A 19,917-nucleotide genomic window follows, 5' to 3' on the forward strand; every position below is an offset into this window, starting at 1 on the left:
CTTTAGTTTAACTGACTGTGAGACTAAAAGAAATCGGAAGTGTGGATGGGACAGGACTCAGAATGCTGAGAGGCTTTGAAATATCAAAAGTAGTATTTAGCAAAAACTATCATCTGGTTAATCACCAGAACTGTCCCAGCCTTGAAAGTGGATTTCAGCTCCCTTATTAAGTCAAAGGTAGAGCATAATAAATTTGCCATGTACAAAGGATTTAGAGCTTTGGTGATCAAAAGAAAACATCCTACAAAACGCACATGCATATGAAAGCATAAAAACGATGTATGAAAATAATTCATACTTCACAGAAAAGCCCTTTTGGAAATGCAGCCTGTGATCTGGCACTTGTATGGAGATTTTTACAGTTGCAGAACACAGTGCAAATTAACCACACTGAACTCAACAGTGTAAGGACTCTGAACAGATCCTGTGCACAGGCACAGAGCTCATAAATGCTCATGGCCCCTGAAAGGCACTGCAGTGCTTCTGATTGCAGAAAATCATTGACTTATACAAATCTGATTTTTCTGACTGCAGAAAATCATTGATTCTTACAAATTTGGGTTTTAGTTGAGTTGTGAAAAGCTCACACATGAAGGCTTTCTTAGAGAATTAAATCAACCTGATGAATGATTACTGAAAAAATAATGACTTTGCTACCTTCTCTTCATTTGCTGCCATTAGAGATTCTACCGCCTTCTTCATTTTCTGTACCTCTATATCTAAAAACACAACACAGTTCTCCAAGTCAATTTAAATAAGACAGTGTAAGGAAGTCAGAAAAACAAAAAATCTAGAAGCAACTCAGTAATATCTGAAAGTAGACTGACATAGTTACAGACAAAACATAAGCCACTTAAATTCTTTTTTAGATGTAAACACAAAGAAGGAAGCTATTTTTCTTCAAAACCTCTGCTCTGACATTTTTATCAAGGAAACGAAATCCAGGAAATTTCCTTCCTCCCCCCACCCCTCTCCAAGCCTTACAAGAATGGAAAACTCAAGAGTAAAACTACTGCTTGACTTTCACTATCTCCATCTTTAAAATAACCAAATACCTGCAAAACAAGAAGTTCAAAATAAACAGTGTACTACATTTGGAATGCAATAAAACACATCCTCAGTACAATAGTCAATGACCACCCCAACCAGCATCTCTCAAATCCACTCAACAAAGGTAGGGGATGAATGGATGTGATGAAGGAAGCATCATGCAGTGATGCTCAGCCCTAATCCAGCATATGGATGGAGCAATGAGGAGGGCACAGTGGAATGACACAAGTGTTTGCTGTGATGAGAAGTCATGCTGGAATATTACATGGCAGTTCAGGCCTGGGAAAGGTTCCTAACACAGACAACAGTGCTTCATCTATAATCCTTATTTACCAAGAAGTATAAATACATGGGAACATGTATGTTCTGGAGGTGTTCTGGGCTAGGAATTCAGAAAGAATGGAAATAATCTCCATTTTTTCCTACAGATTTACCTTGCATGAATGAGGTATAAGTGAAATTTCACTACAAATGTAGGCAGGTAGCCAAACTCACAGGCTAAAAAGCCCTGTTTCAACTTCCTAAAAATTCATGGAAAGCAAGCAGAGCAGGAAAAACATTCTCCTCCTTAACAAAATACAAGAAGAGAAGAGGCAGCCTGGCTGGCTTTCTAGATGAATGACATTTAGACACACAGGTGCTAAACCAGCACCTGATCCATTCCAGTGATTTTCCCTCAGTTATGCTGGCTGAAAATCTGCTCTGCTGGATTGCAACTACATTTCACTGAGAGGCAATTGCTTTGTGAGCCCTCCTGAGATCCAATCTTCCTTTATCTGTAAGATTTTCTTCAGAAAACTTTGTGTTTCAAGTGTGATGCACTCACCCTTGTTCTCCAGTTTTACTAAGGGTTATAGATGATGCAACCTAACAATGTTTGTTAAAGCAGTTTTGCAAACACATGCAGAAAGCTATTCTGGAAAGCACTTCTGGAATGCAAATGCTCATGGAAAAACACCAGGAACCTTACTTTTATCTTTGAGCTTCTTTTTACAATTTTCATCTGTGCGGGGAAAACCCATTGGATTGGAAATTAGCATGAAGGTTATGACATGAAATAACTTTTAAGACAGTATTGATACTTTATGAGTCAACTCTCCCTCACTTCATTCAGCTAATGAGGCAGATAACTTGTTATCTGGAAACAGCATTTCTTAATATCAGTCCAAGGCAGATAAAACATGTTTCATCACAGCAAAAGATCTTCTGCTGAGCTACACTGAAAACCATAAAGCTGAGGACCAGAGGGTAATGAGAGTTCAAGTAGTTCCCCAGGGAAAAAAAGCCCTATATAAGTAGTCATGAATGCAATGAAGTCAGACCCTGTTCACATTTAAATTTTCTTTTAAAAAAAATGGAATCACAGTTCATTGTGATCACTTCTAGTGATCTTAGGCAGTGGTTTTGAAAACACCATTTCATGAAATAAAATGTGACAATCTACACACAGCATATTCCTCCTGAGGTCAGGGGAAGAGACTAATCTCTTGTGCATTTCTTTTTCTAAAAAACATACTTTAAAAGCACAATTTTAAAATCAGCAACAACTATCAGTAAGATATATTTAGAATTGAAATTGCATCAGGTCAAAAAAGTCTCTGGAAAATTTCTGTGATGTGTTAATTAAAAATTTCTGGTTTTAAATAAGTCCTCAATCTAAGATTCCCACAAATAAATACTAATAGATTCTTCTTTACAAGCCAATAAAAGAATTACCCAGCCTGTAAAATTTTTGTGCTTATTCAAGCCTAATTAAGGTTTAGACTTAATAAGCACGCAAATCCACAATCAATCCTTGATTTCACCTACTTACTAGCTAGGTCCACATCATACTTTAGTCTGCAGTATAGCTTTTCCCTTTCCTTACCAGGAAGTTTCCTTTTCAACACAATGTTTTTGGAGCATTTATAGAAATTAGTTTAAAAATTTCTCAGCCAGTAGAAACTGTATATTCTCATGCAAGCCATGTAAGGAGCTAATTAGGGATTTTTTTGGTCTTGTTTAAATTTGACCAAGACCTTGCTATGACAGAAAGTTTAGCACTTGCATCATCAACACCCTCTAAATATGTTTCAAGAGGTAAGCATCAAGACAAAGTTCAGGAAAATTCAGGCTTTTATCACTTATTTCCTGTACAAAGAAACATGACCTCAGATGAAGTGACTGAGGAGGACACAGTGACAGAGTCTCCCTTTTTCTTACCTCTGTCCAGTATTTCAATCCCTTCTCCTTTCAGCTTGGAAACCAATTTTTCGTGCAACCTTTTCACCTCAGCTTCCTTCTGCTCCAGTTTGTCTTTCAGAGCTGACAGCTCATCCTGTAAGGACACAGAGCCACTCAGTGACAGCTTCCACAGGCAGCTGAGATGTTTCCACAATCCCCTCCTAGGAAGCACAGCGGACAGGTCCTCAGCTGGTGGAAATGACTGAGGGCCCCTGACATTTAGCACTGCCTGAAGGTGCACCAAAGTCACTCTGAATATCCCAACAGACTTCTGAGCCCACAACAGAGCAAAATTAGGGGCTCTGTGCTCTGAAATTGTTGGTCTCGTGTATAATTGGAAAGAAATTTCACATCAAAATTTAAAGATGAAAGAGCAAAAGAGGGGAAAAACCAAACACTTTTCTTATTTGTTTAACCTTGCAGAGATAGAAAAATGCAGGTGAAAAGGTTGAATGCTAACATTTCCACTTATTTTTTTGGTATTTATAGGGCATGTTGCATGTTCAAAGCTGAACAATTCTGAAATCGTGCTTATACCAGGCTGAGGACAGTTTCAGAAATAATCACTGATTTTATGGAAGAAAAATCAATCACAACACCAGCAAGCACATGGACACGTACTGGAAAGCAGTTCAGACAAAAACGTGGTACCTCTGCCACAGTTTGGGTTTGCTGATCAAGCATGAGGAAAGAAAGCTTGGAGCTGAGATTCTTGGGAATAAGACAGATGGTGTTTGGGGGAGTTGGGGTGTATTAGAAAAATGCTGTCAAGTTTTAACTTAGATCTAACCATCTGCACTAGCAAGTGACTGGCACAGATCCATGCATTTAACTTTTTAAAATTTGAGTCAAATCCTACCCAGTTTAGTAACATGTTTCTTTGATGTCCGAGGATATCTTGTGCAACAGCATCATCAAGACAGGACCCTCACTGCAACTGTACCCAACACTGAAAATTTAATTTGTTCAGTTTGTAAACAAAGCAAAACAAGGCAAGACTCATTATTTTGGCACTTACAGCTTCTAAATGACATTTCAAATCCTTAATGGAATAAACCAAACTAGAATACTGTAGCTTGGGTATTTTCCTGAGCTACCCTCAGGTGATCTGGTGCAAATAAATAGTGATGTTTGCAACCCAAACTACGGCCCAGCTACAGAATTTCCTGAAATTGGTTCCTGTTTGCTCTAAAGCATCATCTAAAAATAGATCAAGCTTAAAATTGTCAAGAAATCAAAGCTTTTTCCACAACAGTGGCTGGGGAATAACTACAATTCTCCAGTGCTCCAAGTTGGCACTGATTATGATGGGATTTCTGCCAGTGTAGGATCCATGCTGCTCCAAAACAAGATCATTTCTTGGTCACTTGAGAAGCTGCTGTTATATCCACAGGCAACTAGACCTGCATGTGGTTGTCAGTGTGCATTTCTTTTCCTGAATTAGAAGTATGATATGCAAACTTACATGTGGGAGAGGGGACAGTATAAAAGAATCACTATTTCCCAGATAGTTTTCATGAATACATTTTCTCTAAAAGGGTGATAAAAAGTTCTGTTTGAATAATGGATGTAAGCTACAGAAGAGGCAATCTTCCCTTGGAAGGGGAGTGATTTTAGCCCAAGTCTAATGCCATTATGTGTAACCTATGCAAGGTTCAGAGCAGGAAAATCCTCTCCCCTGCAATTTAAAGCTGTTTACAAGGAATACCTACATAAAGAGCTTTCCACATCTAAGGAGGAAGGGCACACTGCATATCAACATACAGCAATTAATGAAGAGCATGACAGCACAATGCAGGACAGACCAGTAAAGGGTGGAACATGAAGGATTCAAAACAGGCCCAGCATTACCCAGAAACTACCACACCTTTAGCATCTGGCTTTTTTGCTCCATCCGCTGCTTTTCATACTGCATCTGACCCACTTTGATTTTCATGCTAGAAAGTTTGGCCATTAAAGACTGGTAACAGAGACAGAGGAGTGAGAGGAAACTAAAGGTAGAAAAGAGACAAGGCTAAATGGCAAAGAGAAGTTAGACGCTTAGAGAAACAGGCTGCTCTTGCTCAGGTGAATGCTCTTGCTACAGAAGTGGTTTGGTTTTAGTACATTTAGGAGAAAAATAAATGCTGTTTTTAACCTGTGGTATACACCTTACATAGTGCAACTGGTATTTCTTGACACACATGCAAAACAAAGGTCTAAATAGGTAATAAATTTATTGTTAACAGCATGGTATGTTACCCTTCATAAAAAACAATGCTCAAACTGAAAACCACAGCATGACTTTTAGGAATAGCCACTGCTGTTAAGTGAGAACCATGAAACACCAGGACCTGAGAGTGCTCAGGACTTTGCAGGGTGCAGGCAAAGATCAGGGAAAAGATTGAATTCCTAAAGCCTGATTTACACCACTCTCTGCCTCTTCCCCTCAGCCTCACTTACTTTGGTTGTTTTCAGTTTTTTCTCATACTGGAGTCTTTCATTGTCCATTTCTCCCACCCTCAACCGCAATTCGTTTATTTCCTGGATCAAATCCTGAGTGGAGGGAAAAAGACAACCAGAAACAACAAAGAACTTCAGTAAACAAAACAGAAGAATAGCTATGACTGTAACAACAAGAAAAGCAGGCATAAAAGGAACTCAGTACACAAAAGCACACCACCCAAACCCAGCACTAAATCAAGCAACTCAGAGCTCCCTAACTATCCAGGGAACAAGTTTCTCAGTTTCTGTGTTACTGCACCAAATGTAAGAGGGCAGAGGACAAAGGGAGATATAAACTGAAGTTGTGTTCCCTGTGCTGAGGGCCAGGAAAGGCCTCCTCCTTCTCTGTTCAGCTGCCTGGAGCCCAGTACTAAGGATGGGCAATGGAAAACAGCGGCAGACATCCTTCAGCATGCAGCAGCCACCTCCTCCCCTCTGCAGTCCCGCCCGCCCCAGGCTCACCACCATCACCTGCTTTTTCAAAATATGAAGTGATTACACTGCAAAAATTCCTGTTTCCACCACTTAAGAGAGCTCTCTCACTGAGGGCTGAACAGAGGAGCCATCACAGGTTTCTACAAACAAAGGCACCTGTGTTTAAGCATCAATGGCACCACTACATCTGGGCTTTCCAAATTCAGCCTGGCTTGGAAGAAACTCGGAGCTGTCACAAACTCACCTCTGAGCTCTTTAGGAGACCAGCTCAACCTCCTGACCATCCTGATGGATCCTGCCAGGTTTGGGGGTCAGACCTGAGTGCCCCCAGCCCCCTTGGTCACACAAACCCTGAGTGTGACTGTTCCACCAAGCTTCCTCATCCTCTAAGTCAGAGAATGGTTTGGGTTGGGAGGGGCCTTAAGGCCCATCCAGTTCCAGCTCCTGCCATGGGCAGGGACACCTTCCACTATCCCAGGTTGCTCAGAGCTCTGTCTAACGTGGCCTTGGACACTGCCAGGGATGGGGCAGCCACAGCTTCTCTGAAGAACTTGTGCCAGGATCTCAGCACCGTCACATAAGGAATTTTTCTGGTCCTTATGTTTGCTTTCCTTCCTACATCTGAGGCAAACCCTATCCATGAGAAGCAATGCTGTACATTGAGCTAACAGCTCTAAGCACAATTTCTCAGAGCTAATACTACAATTAACAGAGATTTATATTTATAAATTAACAAGCCACCAGCTGACATTTAGAGGGTATTCATGGGTCCCTGATAACACCTGCCTTTCAGCCCCACACCACACTTCCTAAGCTTACAAGCCTCTGGTTATTATTTTGTGTTTAATGAACCTGATGCTAAGAAAGCAGCATCTGTAGATCTTCAGAAAGATCCAATTTCAGTTCTCAGAACTACAAGGAAAGTGAAAATAGTGAACATTTTAATGCTTTTAGTAATTACCATTTTTAATCTATGACTTTCTAATTCAGGTACACCTGAAATTTCTCAACAATTGATTTGTTTGGGGCTCTTCTCTCCTGCAGCATGATCCAATGTCTAAATATGCTGTGTGGAACTCACTGCTGAGGCTGTTCTCCACATATTTGTCACTTGAACTACAAGACTTTAAAATATACTCAGTGTGACACAGAAAACAGAACAATCTTGCAACCAGATTGGAGGTGATGGTGGATAAATCACAAAGAACTCCCTGTGAGTGAGCCAGTTTTAGCCTCTGGCTGCTGCTTCAAAGGCCCAGTCTGGCTATGGACTCCTTCCCAAATAAACTCCCTTGCAGGGTATTTTCTTACATAAACTCAGCCCAACTCAGACCACCCGTGTTCCTCAAGGAAAATAACGCTGGTGTCTGCTGAGAAAGTGGAAACACTGGAATAATTCAAAGAACAGAACAATTATGAATCTCTATTAAGTACACAATTAGCTTTGAAAAAGCTGTGTGTTTGTGAACATCTAGACAGCAAATCCTAGAGCACAAAGATCTAGTGAGGCATCTGTTTAGACAAAGAATGGGGAATATGAGTAACCAACCAAGCTGGAATGGGAAGTTGCAATGACAGACATAAGTAACAAATGCATAATATGAAGGATTTAATCAGAATGGTAATTTTGTAGGAGACAGTAGCTGCACAAGTTGTCAGACATCAAATTTTTTCTTTCCCCTAAATAAAACCAGAAGCAATATTCACAGTTTTGCTTTCCTAGTCTGGGTATGAATCTTCTTCCATTTCAATCACTCCACATAAATGCCATAATGTGTTTTAGGGTCAAATATTTTAAATATTCATTTAAATATTCAGCTCTTCTAAAATAATTGATAAACAGCAATATAATTAGATCAACACTGAATAAAATACTGCATACCTCTGAATAAGTACTGCCTCCAAAATATCTCTTAAGACATTTTGTAAGGGCTGAGACCCTCTAACTAATTAGACATTCAGATTTTCACTGAACCAAATGGAAATTAAGACATAACATCCTTTCCATCATTTAAGCCTAAGTGTTTTTACAGCTATAGTGTTGAAATAAAGAAGAAACAATATAATAATATATATCACACTAAATTACATCATTCTGGATTTCAAATGGAGGGAGAAACATTTTAGTAATAGTTCTTTTTTTCTGGCATAAATATGCTTCATATAAATCCATATAGTCCCTAATTACAGTAACTACTATATACATAAAATTTAGGTTATTTTTATCAAAGGCATTTAGTGTATTTCAAAATATTTCAAAGAGGAAGATCTTCATAGAAGATATGCACAGAGATTACAGATTTCTCTTGCACAGAGATTACAGATTTGCAGTTTGTGGTGTACTCCCCACACTGGAACCATTTTTTTGGGAACCTGTAGCTCCATGTCCAACTTCTTGGTATGCTGAGCTGTGCTATGAAGTTATAGAGAGACTGCAGTTCAGGGGGGAAACAAAGAAAGAGAGAATCCATGAGAACTCTACAATATTCAGTAAAAATAAGGGTAGAAATAGAGGAAGCAAATCACTCAAAGCCCAGTCATGTTTGTTAGCAGTTCTGGAAAGCAGAAATCACAGGGTGTTTGCAATTGAAGATACAACAGAACCCAGGTCAGAAAGCACCTGCTCCCTGTGGTCATCTGGACCAAACCTTGCCTCCCCACAGCCATTTACTGCTGGTGCCAGCTTGTTTATCCCTCATTTGGGCTGCTTAGAGCAAGTGTCAGCCCACAGAGAGTTATTTGCTGTGTGCTGTAATTCATGAAAGAGCTGAGCTCTGCGTGGGCAGAGTCCCAGGAGAGCTGTGAGAGCAGCCAGCTCTTATACACACCTCCCACGGGTGCAGGAGACCTTCAGTGATTCCCTCCACCCTTCCCCCCTGCCAATTTCTCATGCACAGAACTTGTCTGCTCTACAAAATCAGCTGCTTTGAAGGCAGTGCTGTGATCCTGTCACATAACACCTGTTACCAACTAGAGGCAAAGGTAACAGGAAGCAACAGGAGCTTGGCAGTGCCCAAGGAGATGTGCTGCACTGCAGGAATGAACACTGCTGTCACTACCTAAAGAATCACTTCCACACCTGAAAGTGATACAAGTCATTAGTTTTCAACCTGTAACTTTCCTTGGGTCTGCAGATTACTTCAGATAGACACAAAGAACAATCCAAAAGCAAGACTGACTTTTGTTTTTGTGCTTGCAATACAATGAGGAATGGCACTTTACTGGAAACTGAGCAGTTGGGAAACCACTGGCAGAAGTGCAAAAGGGAATTTTGTGTCCTGTCATGACAATATGGCTTCTTTCCTTCTAGAAACAAATGACACTTGGAACATCCACAATCATAACAAACACCTGACATTTCAGCTCATTTATAAATCCAGAATTGGAAATTTTGTTCTGCTTCATAGGCAGGCTCTGAGGTACTTCTGATGTGGGCTCTATCATCCTGGCAGGACAGCTTAGCTCATACTTGCTGGGTTTGCCCACCTGCTTTGAGCCTCTCTTGCTTGCAATATGAGCAAGGTTCAGCTACACAGACCTGCAGCACAGAATGAAATGCCTCAGGAGAGCACTGCCAGGGATGGCAGCTCCACCTGGCTCTGTTTCCCCAGCCTCTGGTCCTGGGCTCCCATAAGGCTTGGGTCTGAAGCCAGGCTTCCCAAGAGCCCCACAGCGAGTCAGCTCACTCTCTGTGAGCGGGTAAGCAACCCCAAAAATTCTGCTCCTGTGCAGTGTCTCTGCACATGGGTGCTTTTCGTACTTGCCTCAAACATGCCTTACTCAGAAGGTGGCAGTTTTATGTGGGTCAGGAGAGTGCAGTATGTTCATGATTTTATTAAAATCTAACCTAAATCCACCCCTCCTGAGACCTGACAGTTAGAATCAAAAACTGCCTTTGGAAATCTTTCTTTGCAAGACCAGAATTTAACAAAGAGGACACTTTTTGTCTTTAAAAGGAACATGTTCTAACCTTAAAGACGAGTTCCCCTTCTTGTCTGACAAAAAAAAAATCCCAGAAAATGTTCAGGTAAGGTGAAGACACACATAGCTTTCACAGTTTATCCTGTCGGGGTTTACTCACCTCTGTGTCTCTGAATCTGTCCTCATAGTCCAATCTATCCTTCTCTACAGATGTAAGTTTTAATTTCAGAGTGGAAATCTCTGCCATAAGATCCAGCTTCTGAGTTTCAAGGGTTGTTCTGCTTAAAAGCTCCTGATTCAAGATAAAGAGAACGAAATTATTTACCCAAGGGGAAGAAACCAGTAATTTATTTTGACAGCTAAATGTCTCCTTCATGGGGAATAGCATTACCCTCATCCTTGCACTATGTGAAGCCCTGAGACACAGCTATTATCCATCTGACAGATTCCAGGCACCTAGGATGCATCTGGGATCACAGGGGCACTATCATGGGCTGGCTGCCAGGACAAGAAAAAAGCCTGTCTGTCATCACAGTCACTCTGGGCAGCAAGGAGTTGTGAGGAGAATCCACCCATCCTGCCAGAGGCTTTAATCTAAGGCTCTTGGAACTTCAGTGGGGAAGGACTCAAAGGAGGGCAGAACTGGATTCCTGCAGCATAAAGCAGCACTGACATTACTAAGTGCAAAGACTTTAAAGCCAGTATGGCAGAAAATGATCCCTTAGTTGAGAGACATCAAGGGCTGCAACACCTTGAAGGGCATTGCTCTCACCAAAGCTTGTTAAGACAGAAGGAAGACAAGACAGCAAGACAGACATGGAGCTGTGAAATACCTGCTGCAGCATCTCCTCTGTGGCATTCAGCTTCTCCCTGTGCTCCTCCAGGCAGAACTCCAGATCCCGGATCTTCTCTCCTTGGGCCTCCACCTGATCTGTAAGCACACTTACCTGGAGAGCAGGAAAAAAGGGAGATGCGTGTTCAACACCTTGCACCTGGGCCATATGCGTCAGCTGAAGAACTGCAGGTGAGCAACACTGCTGGTTGGGCCAAAGATTAACAGGGACCATGCAGGGAGGAAGAGGAGCAGAGCTCTGCAATGGACACACCACTTGGCAAAGAAAACAGGAGAGGAGGGAAGGCTCTCCTCTCACACTTCCTAGAATTTCAGCCAAAGTTCTGGCAGACACATTGCAATTCTGCAACTCCCCTCCTCACTGGAGGTTTTCACAAGGGGTGGCTGCTGCATTTTATTGCCAATAATTATGCCTTTGCTGTGACAATACATTAACTCAACCCATTAGCTCCTAGCTTAACTACCACATAAACCTCACTGCTTATAATTTATTCTCCTTCCCAAGTGAATGCACACAGTGTACCATAACAAGCACTTTCCCTTTTTCAGAACAATAAAAGCAGAGAAGGTTAAAACACACAGCCAGAGGCTGGATAAGACCAAGACAACATTTTTAAGACAGCAGACAGATTCTCATTTTGCCTTTTCTGACTGAATTTTTTCATTTTCAACAGGCTCTTCCTGCAGTACAGCTGGGAAGGAGGGTGAGCTCAGTGCTGTCACAGCCCCTAGGCTGGGTCCACATCAGGGCATGCCTGTGCAGTCCAAGGGGTGCCAGGTACTCCAGGCTCCAACAGCCAGAGGAAGCCAGCAGTCAGAGCAGCCAGGGCTGACCCTGTCCAGCTCAGCAGCAGGTGAGCAGGAGCACCAAGGAGCTGCTTGTCTCCTCCTGCTGGCTGGCCAGTCCTGCAGCTTTTGTTACCTTTCCTAAGGACAGGACAACTGTCTCCTGATGCAGACACCGTGTGAATGGCCCTGGGAAATGGTGATCTTAAGGATACCCATGGATGTAAGTAGGTGGCTGCTCTGCAGACTTGCTCTGCTAACCAAATTCAAAGAGAACAGGCACACAGACAGAAAGACCTTTAGATTTTTCCTGCAATCCAAATTCACACCTTTCTCTAATCTGGGTTAATTCCTACATACCAGCAAGTCTTCTGAACACTGTCTAAGACATCACAGCTCCAAATAAATTCTCAGAGGTTTTATCACATACTTTCAGACAGTCTCGTGAATGCAAGAGCAGAAAAAAATTATTTTGGTGACAACTCACTTGCAGAACAAGAGATTCCTTATCATTTTCCAGACGAGCCAGCCTTTCTTGATAAACATCTCCATTCCCAGATATGTGTCCATTAGTCTGGAAAAGACAACAAATATTGTATAGTCAGCTATCGTGCCACAGTATCATCCAATGTTATCAAAACACTTAATGAGAGCATTTTGAGTCTGCACAGTTTAAGAACATGTTTGAAATATTCTCCAGCCCCCTAAGAGTTACAGATCAAATAAAATGTCAACAAAGGACACATGACCACCATTCAGGAGAGAATTCTTCAGGGGCTTAAAGATGAGAAAGGAAGAACCTTCTGGTGACCCAGTTCTGCAAAATTCACTTACTGTGCATTCAGCATTTTGCTAACAAAACTTGGACTCATTGCTACACAACGCTAAGCCATACTTGCAAAGAGACAAATACCCTGAGACATTCAGCAAGTGAAAAAAGCCAAACATACAATCTACAAAATGTGTATTATGCTTCTTGCAAGTCATACACACAGTCAGAGACATCCTTTTACATCAGGCACATTCTACTGGGTATGGGTGAACGTCTGCACTCTAAACACATCTCTTTGTAAAGCTGCCTGAGGCTAGAGAGAAACAAGAATACATGTTAATGCTATCATAGAGTTCAGAGGAATCAGCAACTTTCTTCATAATAACTTCAATGCTCTTGAGCAGTGGGAAGGATTTTGTTCTATCCATATTCAAAGCTGTCTCAAAGCACTTCATGATCCAGGCCACAATCAGGTCTCGGCTTAGAAAAGGAAGCCTTGTTCCCATCATGGAATAAACCGCTTAGAGGAGTCTGAGAAGCTGCTCTGAATTCCAGGGTGCTCAGCAGAGACACCCAACAACGTTGAGAGGCCCCGATTTCCTCCTGAATGTGTGATGAAAAGAAATTGTGTTGACTGATCCTTGTGCTCCTGTGAGCCTGCAGCACAACCCTGCCTTGAGAGACTCAGGAGCTCCAAGCCTCCAGCTCCTGCTTTGAATCTCCCCTGATTACAGAAGATACCTCAGGAAACCTCCTGGCTAAAACTCCTTTTCTAAATTACATGTCTGGCCTTGGGTAGTGGTAGAAAGTGCCTTGTTTGAGCCTGAAACAATAGAACCCTCTCCAGCATCACTTAAAGATCTGACATAAAGCAAACAGGAGAAGGTAAAAGTGTCTGACCTCACCTCAGTGCTCTCAAGAAATGAGGCTGCGTCCTGGCAAGTCTTAGATCACTGAGCAGTACCCAAAGTGTCTCACAAGCATGAAATTTCACTTGGTGACCATAAAATCTCCCCTGAAATTTTCTCCAGCAGACTAAGAAAGGATGCTCTCTAGTAATTTGTACCAGTACCTCATCACAATGATCTAACTTATGACCCTGCGTCTGAATTATTTAGCAGCACAATACTAAGCCACCTGACTACCCAGACACTAAATCCCAGGGCAAAATTCCTCTAAACTTCTGAGTTTGCCACATCTTCCCCCTGACCCCTACCAGAATTTAGCTCATGCCATTCAAGTTCAGTGAGATCTTCCATTTTGTAACACTTCAATTTAGGTGAAAGAATTCAAAATGAAATAAACCTTTTAGTTGTTCAACCAGTAGATTATGCTTTGGATTTTGTGACCTGAGTTGTTTGTGAAAACAGAACTGAGGGTTTTGTCTACTTTTGCTGCTCTGCAGCTCCCTTGTCCTTTAAGAGCTCCAGTGCATCTCAAGTACTTACTTAGCCTGTATAAGAACAGCATCTGTATTTTGTAATTCACAACACATTTATCAGTCCAGTGCATGTGTCTGATGTGGGAGAGTGGTACCCCTCCCTCAATAGGGCAGCAGAGCTGCAAAGACACTTTTCCATGCTGCTGGGGCTAACATGGAATTCCTTGCCAAAGCAGACTTGATTCCCTGCCTCCCAACCACCACATCAACACCTGAACCGCTGACCCTCCTGATAGCTCCAGTCAGCATAACTAGGCACAAATGAACTAAAACCAAAGACTGCAGGAAGAAAATGTGGAGAGGGAGGTCTTGGTTTCACAGCACGATTAAAATGTCTGTGAAAACCAACGAGGTGTGAAAGCAGAACGTTAGTCATTGTGCACAGCATCTTGCCAAGACACCTTTGTTGTTAAACTGCGCTCACATTTCTCAGGAAAAATCCACTTGGCTCAGCTCACCAGCCTTGGCTTTAAAGCAGGAGTGTTGGGAGAGGGAGAGTTGAGGCTGCAGCTGCACCCTGCCATTAGGGAGAGGCGATGGGAACCCCAAACAGGACAAGTGAAAAGGCTGTTCTCCCACAAAACAAAAATTAGTGCTAATAGAATCACAGACTCCTTAAGGCTGGAAAATACCTCTAGAATCATCATCCCAACCATCAACCCAGCACCACCACAACATTCACCACTAAACCATGTTCTCAAATGGCATATCCACACATTTTTAAAATCTGTCCAGGGAGGGTGACTCTACCATGTCCCTACAGAGCCTGTTCCAATTTTTAATAACTCCTTCAGGAAAGAAACTTTTCATAATATCTGACCTAATCCCACCCCGGCACAACTTGAGGCCATTTCCTCTCATCCCATAAAACACTTAGGGCAGTTCATCTATTCTTTGGGAGAAACCTTGCAGAGATGTCTTGGTTTTGCACACTGTGTGTACTGGGTGCAAAGATCACTTTTCCGGGTATTGCCAGTAATATTTTCTAAAATCTGCATAAAACCAGACCTCCTGTAGCACACCAAACCCAGAAAATTCTGTGTACAACATAAGAATTGTTTGCTTTTTGCCTGAAGTGTTGTAACTTCTATATAATACCTGTGACTGACTCTTAAGTTGAGGTTTGAAAAGGCAAGAAAGCCCCTGGCTTTGGTTTCAGTGGAGAAAATAATAATAGTTGGAGAATGGATGACAGAGAAAGACCATGGCAGCTATTTCCAAGAGCAGCAGCCTGAGCACTGCTTACAGTGGTGCACAGACCCAGGCCCTGCACGCACTGGACACACAACACCTTCACAGATCTTTGCTCTGGACTGTCTTCACAGGTAAAAAGCAGATTCCTGTAATTATATTCTTCCCAGAGAGATGGGGAAGGAAGAGGGGAGATGAAATATATGAGAAGAACAGAGCAATAATGGTAGTGAGCAGGACTGAAGAGAAATGGAGCGGGAATACACTCAAACACTGGATTTAGGAAAGCAGTGCATCAGGAGATGGGGTGGAGGGAGCACCAGTGGGAAGGAATGGGCTGCAGGAAGGTCTGAAAAATGCCAGGAGACCTGGTGTGTGCAAAACCTGGGTGAGCAACACTCAGTGTGTCTCTCAGGAGCATTTCTGCACCAGGGAATCTGCATCCTCCCCTGAGACTGAGCCCAGCATTCACCCTGCAGAGCAACAGCTCCTCTTTGGGGGAGGTGGGGGGGGAAAGAAAAAAAATAAAACAGTAAGAGAAGCAAAAAAGAAAAGAAAATATTTGATTGAACAGCAACTGCAAGCATATTTAGGGCACTTGGTACTTCTGGATCAAATTGGTATCATTTAAGTCTATAAAGGATTAACATACTTTACTAGCTGTGTAAGAAAGGCTTTTCATTTCCCAAAGAAGGCTCTTTACATCAGTAACATAAAATCTATCTTCAGTTAAGATATTGCTTGTGTTTTCAATGTTAGTGATCAATTGCAAAACACTATATGGGAAGAGAATGCAGATTTACCAATACTGATTTTAATCTTAAAAACAAAAGAACAGTTGTCACAATGCCACTGAGGCTTCAGAGAAGTTTGAGGTCAAGCATTTACTTAAAATGCCTTGTAAGATCAGACCCAGTGCACTTATAAACTCTACAAGATCAATCCACTGCTGATCTGTTAAACATGTGTGTAAAGCTTTGTCTGTAATCATCTAAGTGTAAAAAATCCATGCTGCTCTGGAGGGAATTATTCCTGTAGCAAGTAGAAGCATCACCAAACATTCACAGCTTGCCTGGCTTCAGTCTTTAATCCCCTCTCCCTGGAACTGAGTTAGAATTCCAAACCACAGGAACATTTCTAGTGGTTGCTGGTTTAAACCTAATAATAAAAAAATAAATTAAAAAATCCATTTCCTCTCAGTTGCTGAATTCTCCTTTCAAAAATAAACCTCATTTTTAGCTTACCACAGCCGATACCCTCATTTTCCTTCATTTTCTCTTCTGCTTTGGAGATGAAATAAGCAGCACAAATCACACTGCTCTTGCTGTATGTGCAGTTTGGTTTGTATAGAAGGAGATGCAACTCCACAGCATCACTTCCATGCACAGCAGATTGCACTGACTGTTTTGACCACCACAGTCAAGTCAACAGTTGGGCAAGTGAGCCTTTCCCAACACCTCTTTCCTGACCATCTGGAGTTAAATTAGAGCTCATCAACATGCTTACGTGGTTCAGATCATTACAATACACATTACCTATGCTCAGTTAAACAAAGCTGCTGCTATTCTGCTTGTTCCCTCAGCTCTGGAGCCCCTTGCAAGAGGGTTCCTCCAGCCTCAGCTACCTCAGCATCAATTGGTGCGCCTTGGGCAGAGCTTCCTGGTTTCCCAAGCCAAGTACCCACTACCTGTGATACAGACCCGTGACAGATTTACTCTCTTGTCAGCACCAATCCGATCCCAAATTCATACTGGTTATACTGTCTGAGCTGGTGTGTAACCAGTTTATGTGGGAGCCCACCTCTCCCCTCCCAAACCAGCCTCTCCTGCATTTCCCGCCTTCCTGCTCAGAATATTTGCAGCCTTTTCCACACACTCCAGCAGCAGAGCTACTGCAAAGCTTTTCCTAAAGTTTGCAGGTTACTTCCTCCCCAGAGAATAAGAAAGGGAAAAATAAAAACAACCACACACCCACTCAAACCCTCCCACATGATATTTTAAAAAATAAAAGTGAATTCTGAAAGAAAAGCAGCTGAACACAGACCTTCACTCTGAGGCATTTACCTGAAACATTTTGTAAGCATAAATAACACGCTGCTGAGGAGGGAAGCTGCAACCTCTCCACAATATTCCGTCTCCTCAAGAGCAGCCCAGCTGGTGCCTGGTGCAGGAGAAGGATGAGAGGCTCATTCCCAGCGCTGCCCAGCTATGGCTTGTCACTGGGAGAAACGCAGGAGCCAGCACAGGCAGAGATCTCCTTACCTTATTTAGCCAGACGCAGTGCCCGTGAATGTCCCAGCTATACTCCATGCTGGTCATGACTGCTTTCATGCATTCACGGACGCCAGAAGCCGAGGGCTTGGGGCTCCTCGGAGTCGAGGTTAAGTGACAGCAAGCGTCCCCTTGCCCAGCCGAGGATGGAGGCGAGCGGAGTGGGAGACGTGGGAAGCAGCAGCGCTCCTCAGGCGGAGCGGAGCGAGCAGCTCTGGGGAATTAACACATCAAAGCCCGGCACGAAACTCCTCCAGCCCGGCACACACGGGAGGGGGATGCAGGCAGGGAGGTGCAGAGCAGCATAAACCCGACCGGCAGCAAGGACAGCCCCACGCAGGTGGCACCCGGCCACCTCCACCCTGGCTCTTGTCACCAGCGCAGCTCCCTCCTCCGGACCCTCCCGGAAAGCATCCGACCCAACAGCACAGGAGAAAAGAGCAATTCCCACCCCTTCACCTGAGCACAAAGTAAATAGGAGGGGCTTTCCTAGTAATTGTAAAAGCTGCAAGAACACATGCAATTAATTCACGTGTAGACGCCAAGAAAAATGGAAGAAGTTGACTCAGCCGTGCCAGGTCTCACAAGTGGCTCGTCCCAAGTTTATGTCATCCTTCAGAGCGATGTAAGAAGCAACAATAACAACCAAGCTCTGTCCTCGGGTTCAGGTTTCAACTGACCCACTACCAGCAGCAGCATGACAAATTCTTAGTATCTTTGACCACAGAGCCCAGCTCTGAGTGTCTTGTGATTATCTCAAAAACCAGTTTTATTATTATAATGAAACGTCTGCAACTGCCATTGATAGAGAAAAATCTCAAAACCATGAATGCTGAATAACTCAGGAGATATCAGGAGAGCAAAGGACAAGCAGAAGCTGTGCTTTTTAAGCCAAACTGATTAATTTTGGATGGGAAATGGTGATTTTTGATGGGTTGTTTTAACTGCCAAAGAACTCATCCCCAATACATGAAGATGCAACAGCAAGGTATACCATTAATGAGCCCATATTATCTTCCAGTGGTAAAAACACACCAATCTGGATGATCACCTTTAGCAATAAGCAGGGTCCTGTGTTTCCAGAACCTTGGGAGGTGAATCTCTCAGGGACAAAATGCATTGCCAGCAGGGGAGTGCATGATGACAGGCTGACATGGTATCACAAGACTCCTTTCATACTGCAACTCGAGGAGAGATCCCGAAGTGTTTGGTGGTAACACCCTGGTGCCATACATTAGCATAGGACCCTTTGATACACAAACTCAACATAAGCAGAAGCTGAGTCAAATGACTGCACTGCACACCCACACCAGGATAATCAAACAACAAACTTGGGTTTGAAGACAGGATTTATTTTTTTCCCCATGAATAAGAGATGATTTCTGGCTAACCAAACCACTTCTTCCACTTGGGAATCACTTTTGTCCAAATAGGTCAGCATATCTCTGTAAGATTACAAAGCTACATCTACCCAGTGAGGAAAATTCCTCTCTGAAAGCTAAAATTCCCTCATATTAACCCTCATTACTCCCAGCTACTCTCTGGAAGAACCAACTTAAAGGAAAAATGTCAAAATCTGAAGCTGGTCTGAGAGGCAGCAGCAACACATTGGATTGCATGAGCCACGACGGATACCTCAGCTCAACCATCATCCTCAGATGAGCTGAAAATGTTCTGTGGCTGGACTTGATGATGATCTTAAAGGTCTTTTCCAACCTTAATGATTCTATATGATTCAATAAACCTTTGGAGGCCACAAAGTTTTGCTTGACCCTAAAGTCAATTTCAGAAATTCACCTATGGAGTGAAAATCATCATTAAAATATGCTGTATAATATATATATTTAAATTCACAAAGTCACTTCCAAAGCTGCACTTGCTGTGGGTTTTAAAGAAAAAATACTATGTTATCCTGGCTCTTTCACTTCAGGGGCACATCCTTTAAAGAGGAGAAGGCACACACTGGGACCCATATACACAAGTTCAGATCAGAAGCATGGGGAAAATGGCTCTGAGGTGTGGGAAGGCACTGTCCACCCACTCCTACCCTTCACTCTTCTTTTTAACAAGACACAGTTGGTTTCCTCTTTCTGGGAAAGTAGTTGCTTAAGATGTATTTTTAAAAAAATGCAAAAAATTCCCCAACCACTTTCTAGAAAAGTAATAACAGAAGGAAAACTGTCTCTTGTTTGTTTCAACTGAAGAAAAACTGGAGCAATGCTCATGGTTGGGAGCAAGGTTTGTGAGAATTACTATTCAAGAGATGGATCTCAGCTTCCAGCTGGTCACAAGGTTGCCTTGGTCTTGGAAAATGTGGAGTTTTGTTTAAAATGGTTTTGCTACTGGTGCTGATGTTAGAGATTACTCACACGTTGCCTGTACTGAAGCCAGAAGCTCCATTTTCACATGCCTTATTAAGGCGCACGTTGAAATACACCAAATATTTCTGCTGACCAAGAGTATTCTGAAAAAACTCCAGAACTTTGGAATT

At 42.5% G+C, this 19,917-nt stretch overlaps 1 protein-coding gene across 12 annotated transcripts in view; it reads right to left on the reverse strand.

Moving 5' to 3' along the window:
* Positions 1–19,917, reverse strand: part of PPFIBP1 (PPFIA binding protein 1) — a 102,188-nt gene that overhangs the window by 21,962 nt on the left and 60,309 nt on the right. For 4 of the 12 annotated variants that reach the window (XM_030959623.1, XM_030959622.1, XM_030959619.1 and 1 more), the window contains exons 5-12: positions 12,240–12,326; positions 10,947–11,060; positions 10,274–10,405; positions 5,716–5,808; positions 5,141–5,233; positions 3,253–3,367; positions 2,021–2,053; positions 658–719 (exon numbers count right to left, since the gene is read on the reverse strand). In XM_030959623.1, the coding sequence (XP_030815483.1) occupies positions 658–719; positions 2,021–2,053; positions 3,253–3,367; positions 5,141–5,233; positions 5,716–5,808; positions 10,274–10,405; positions 10,947–11,060; positions 12,240–12,326 (729 nt within the window). Of the gene's footprint in view, positions 1–657; positions 720–2,020; positions 2,054–3,252; positions 3,368–5,140; positions 5,234–5,715; positions 5,809–10,273; positions 10,406–10,946; positions 11,061–12,239; positions 12,327–17,417; positions 17,750–19,917 lie in introns of those variants that run through there. The other 8 variants (XM_030959625.1, XM_030959624.1, XM_030959631.1 and 5 more) reach the window with 5 other exon arrangements.

Source organism: Camarhynchus parvulus, chromosome 1A (assembly GCF_901933205.1).
Source record: "Camarhynchus parvulus chromosome 1A, STF_HiC, whole genome shotgun sequence".
Taxonomy (NCBI): Eukaryota; Metazoa; Chordata; class Aves; order Passeriformes; family Thraupidae; genus Camarhynchus; species Camarhynchus parvulus.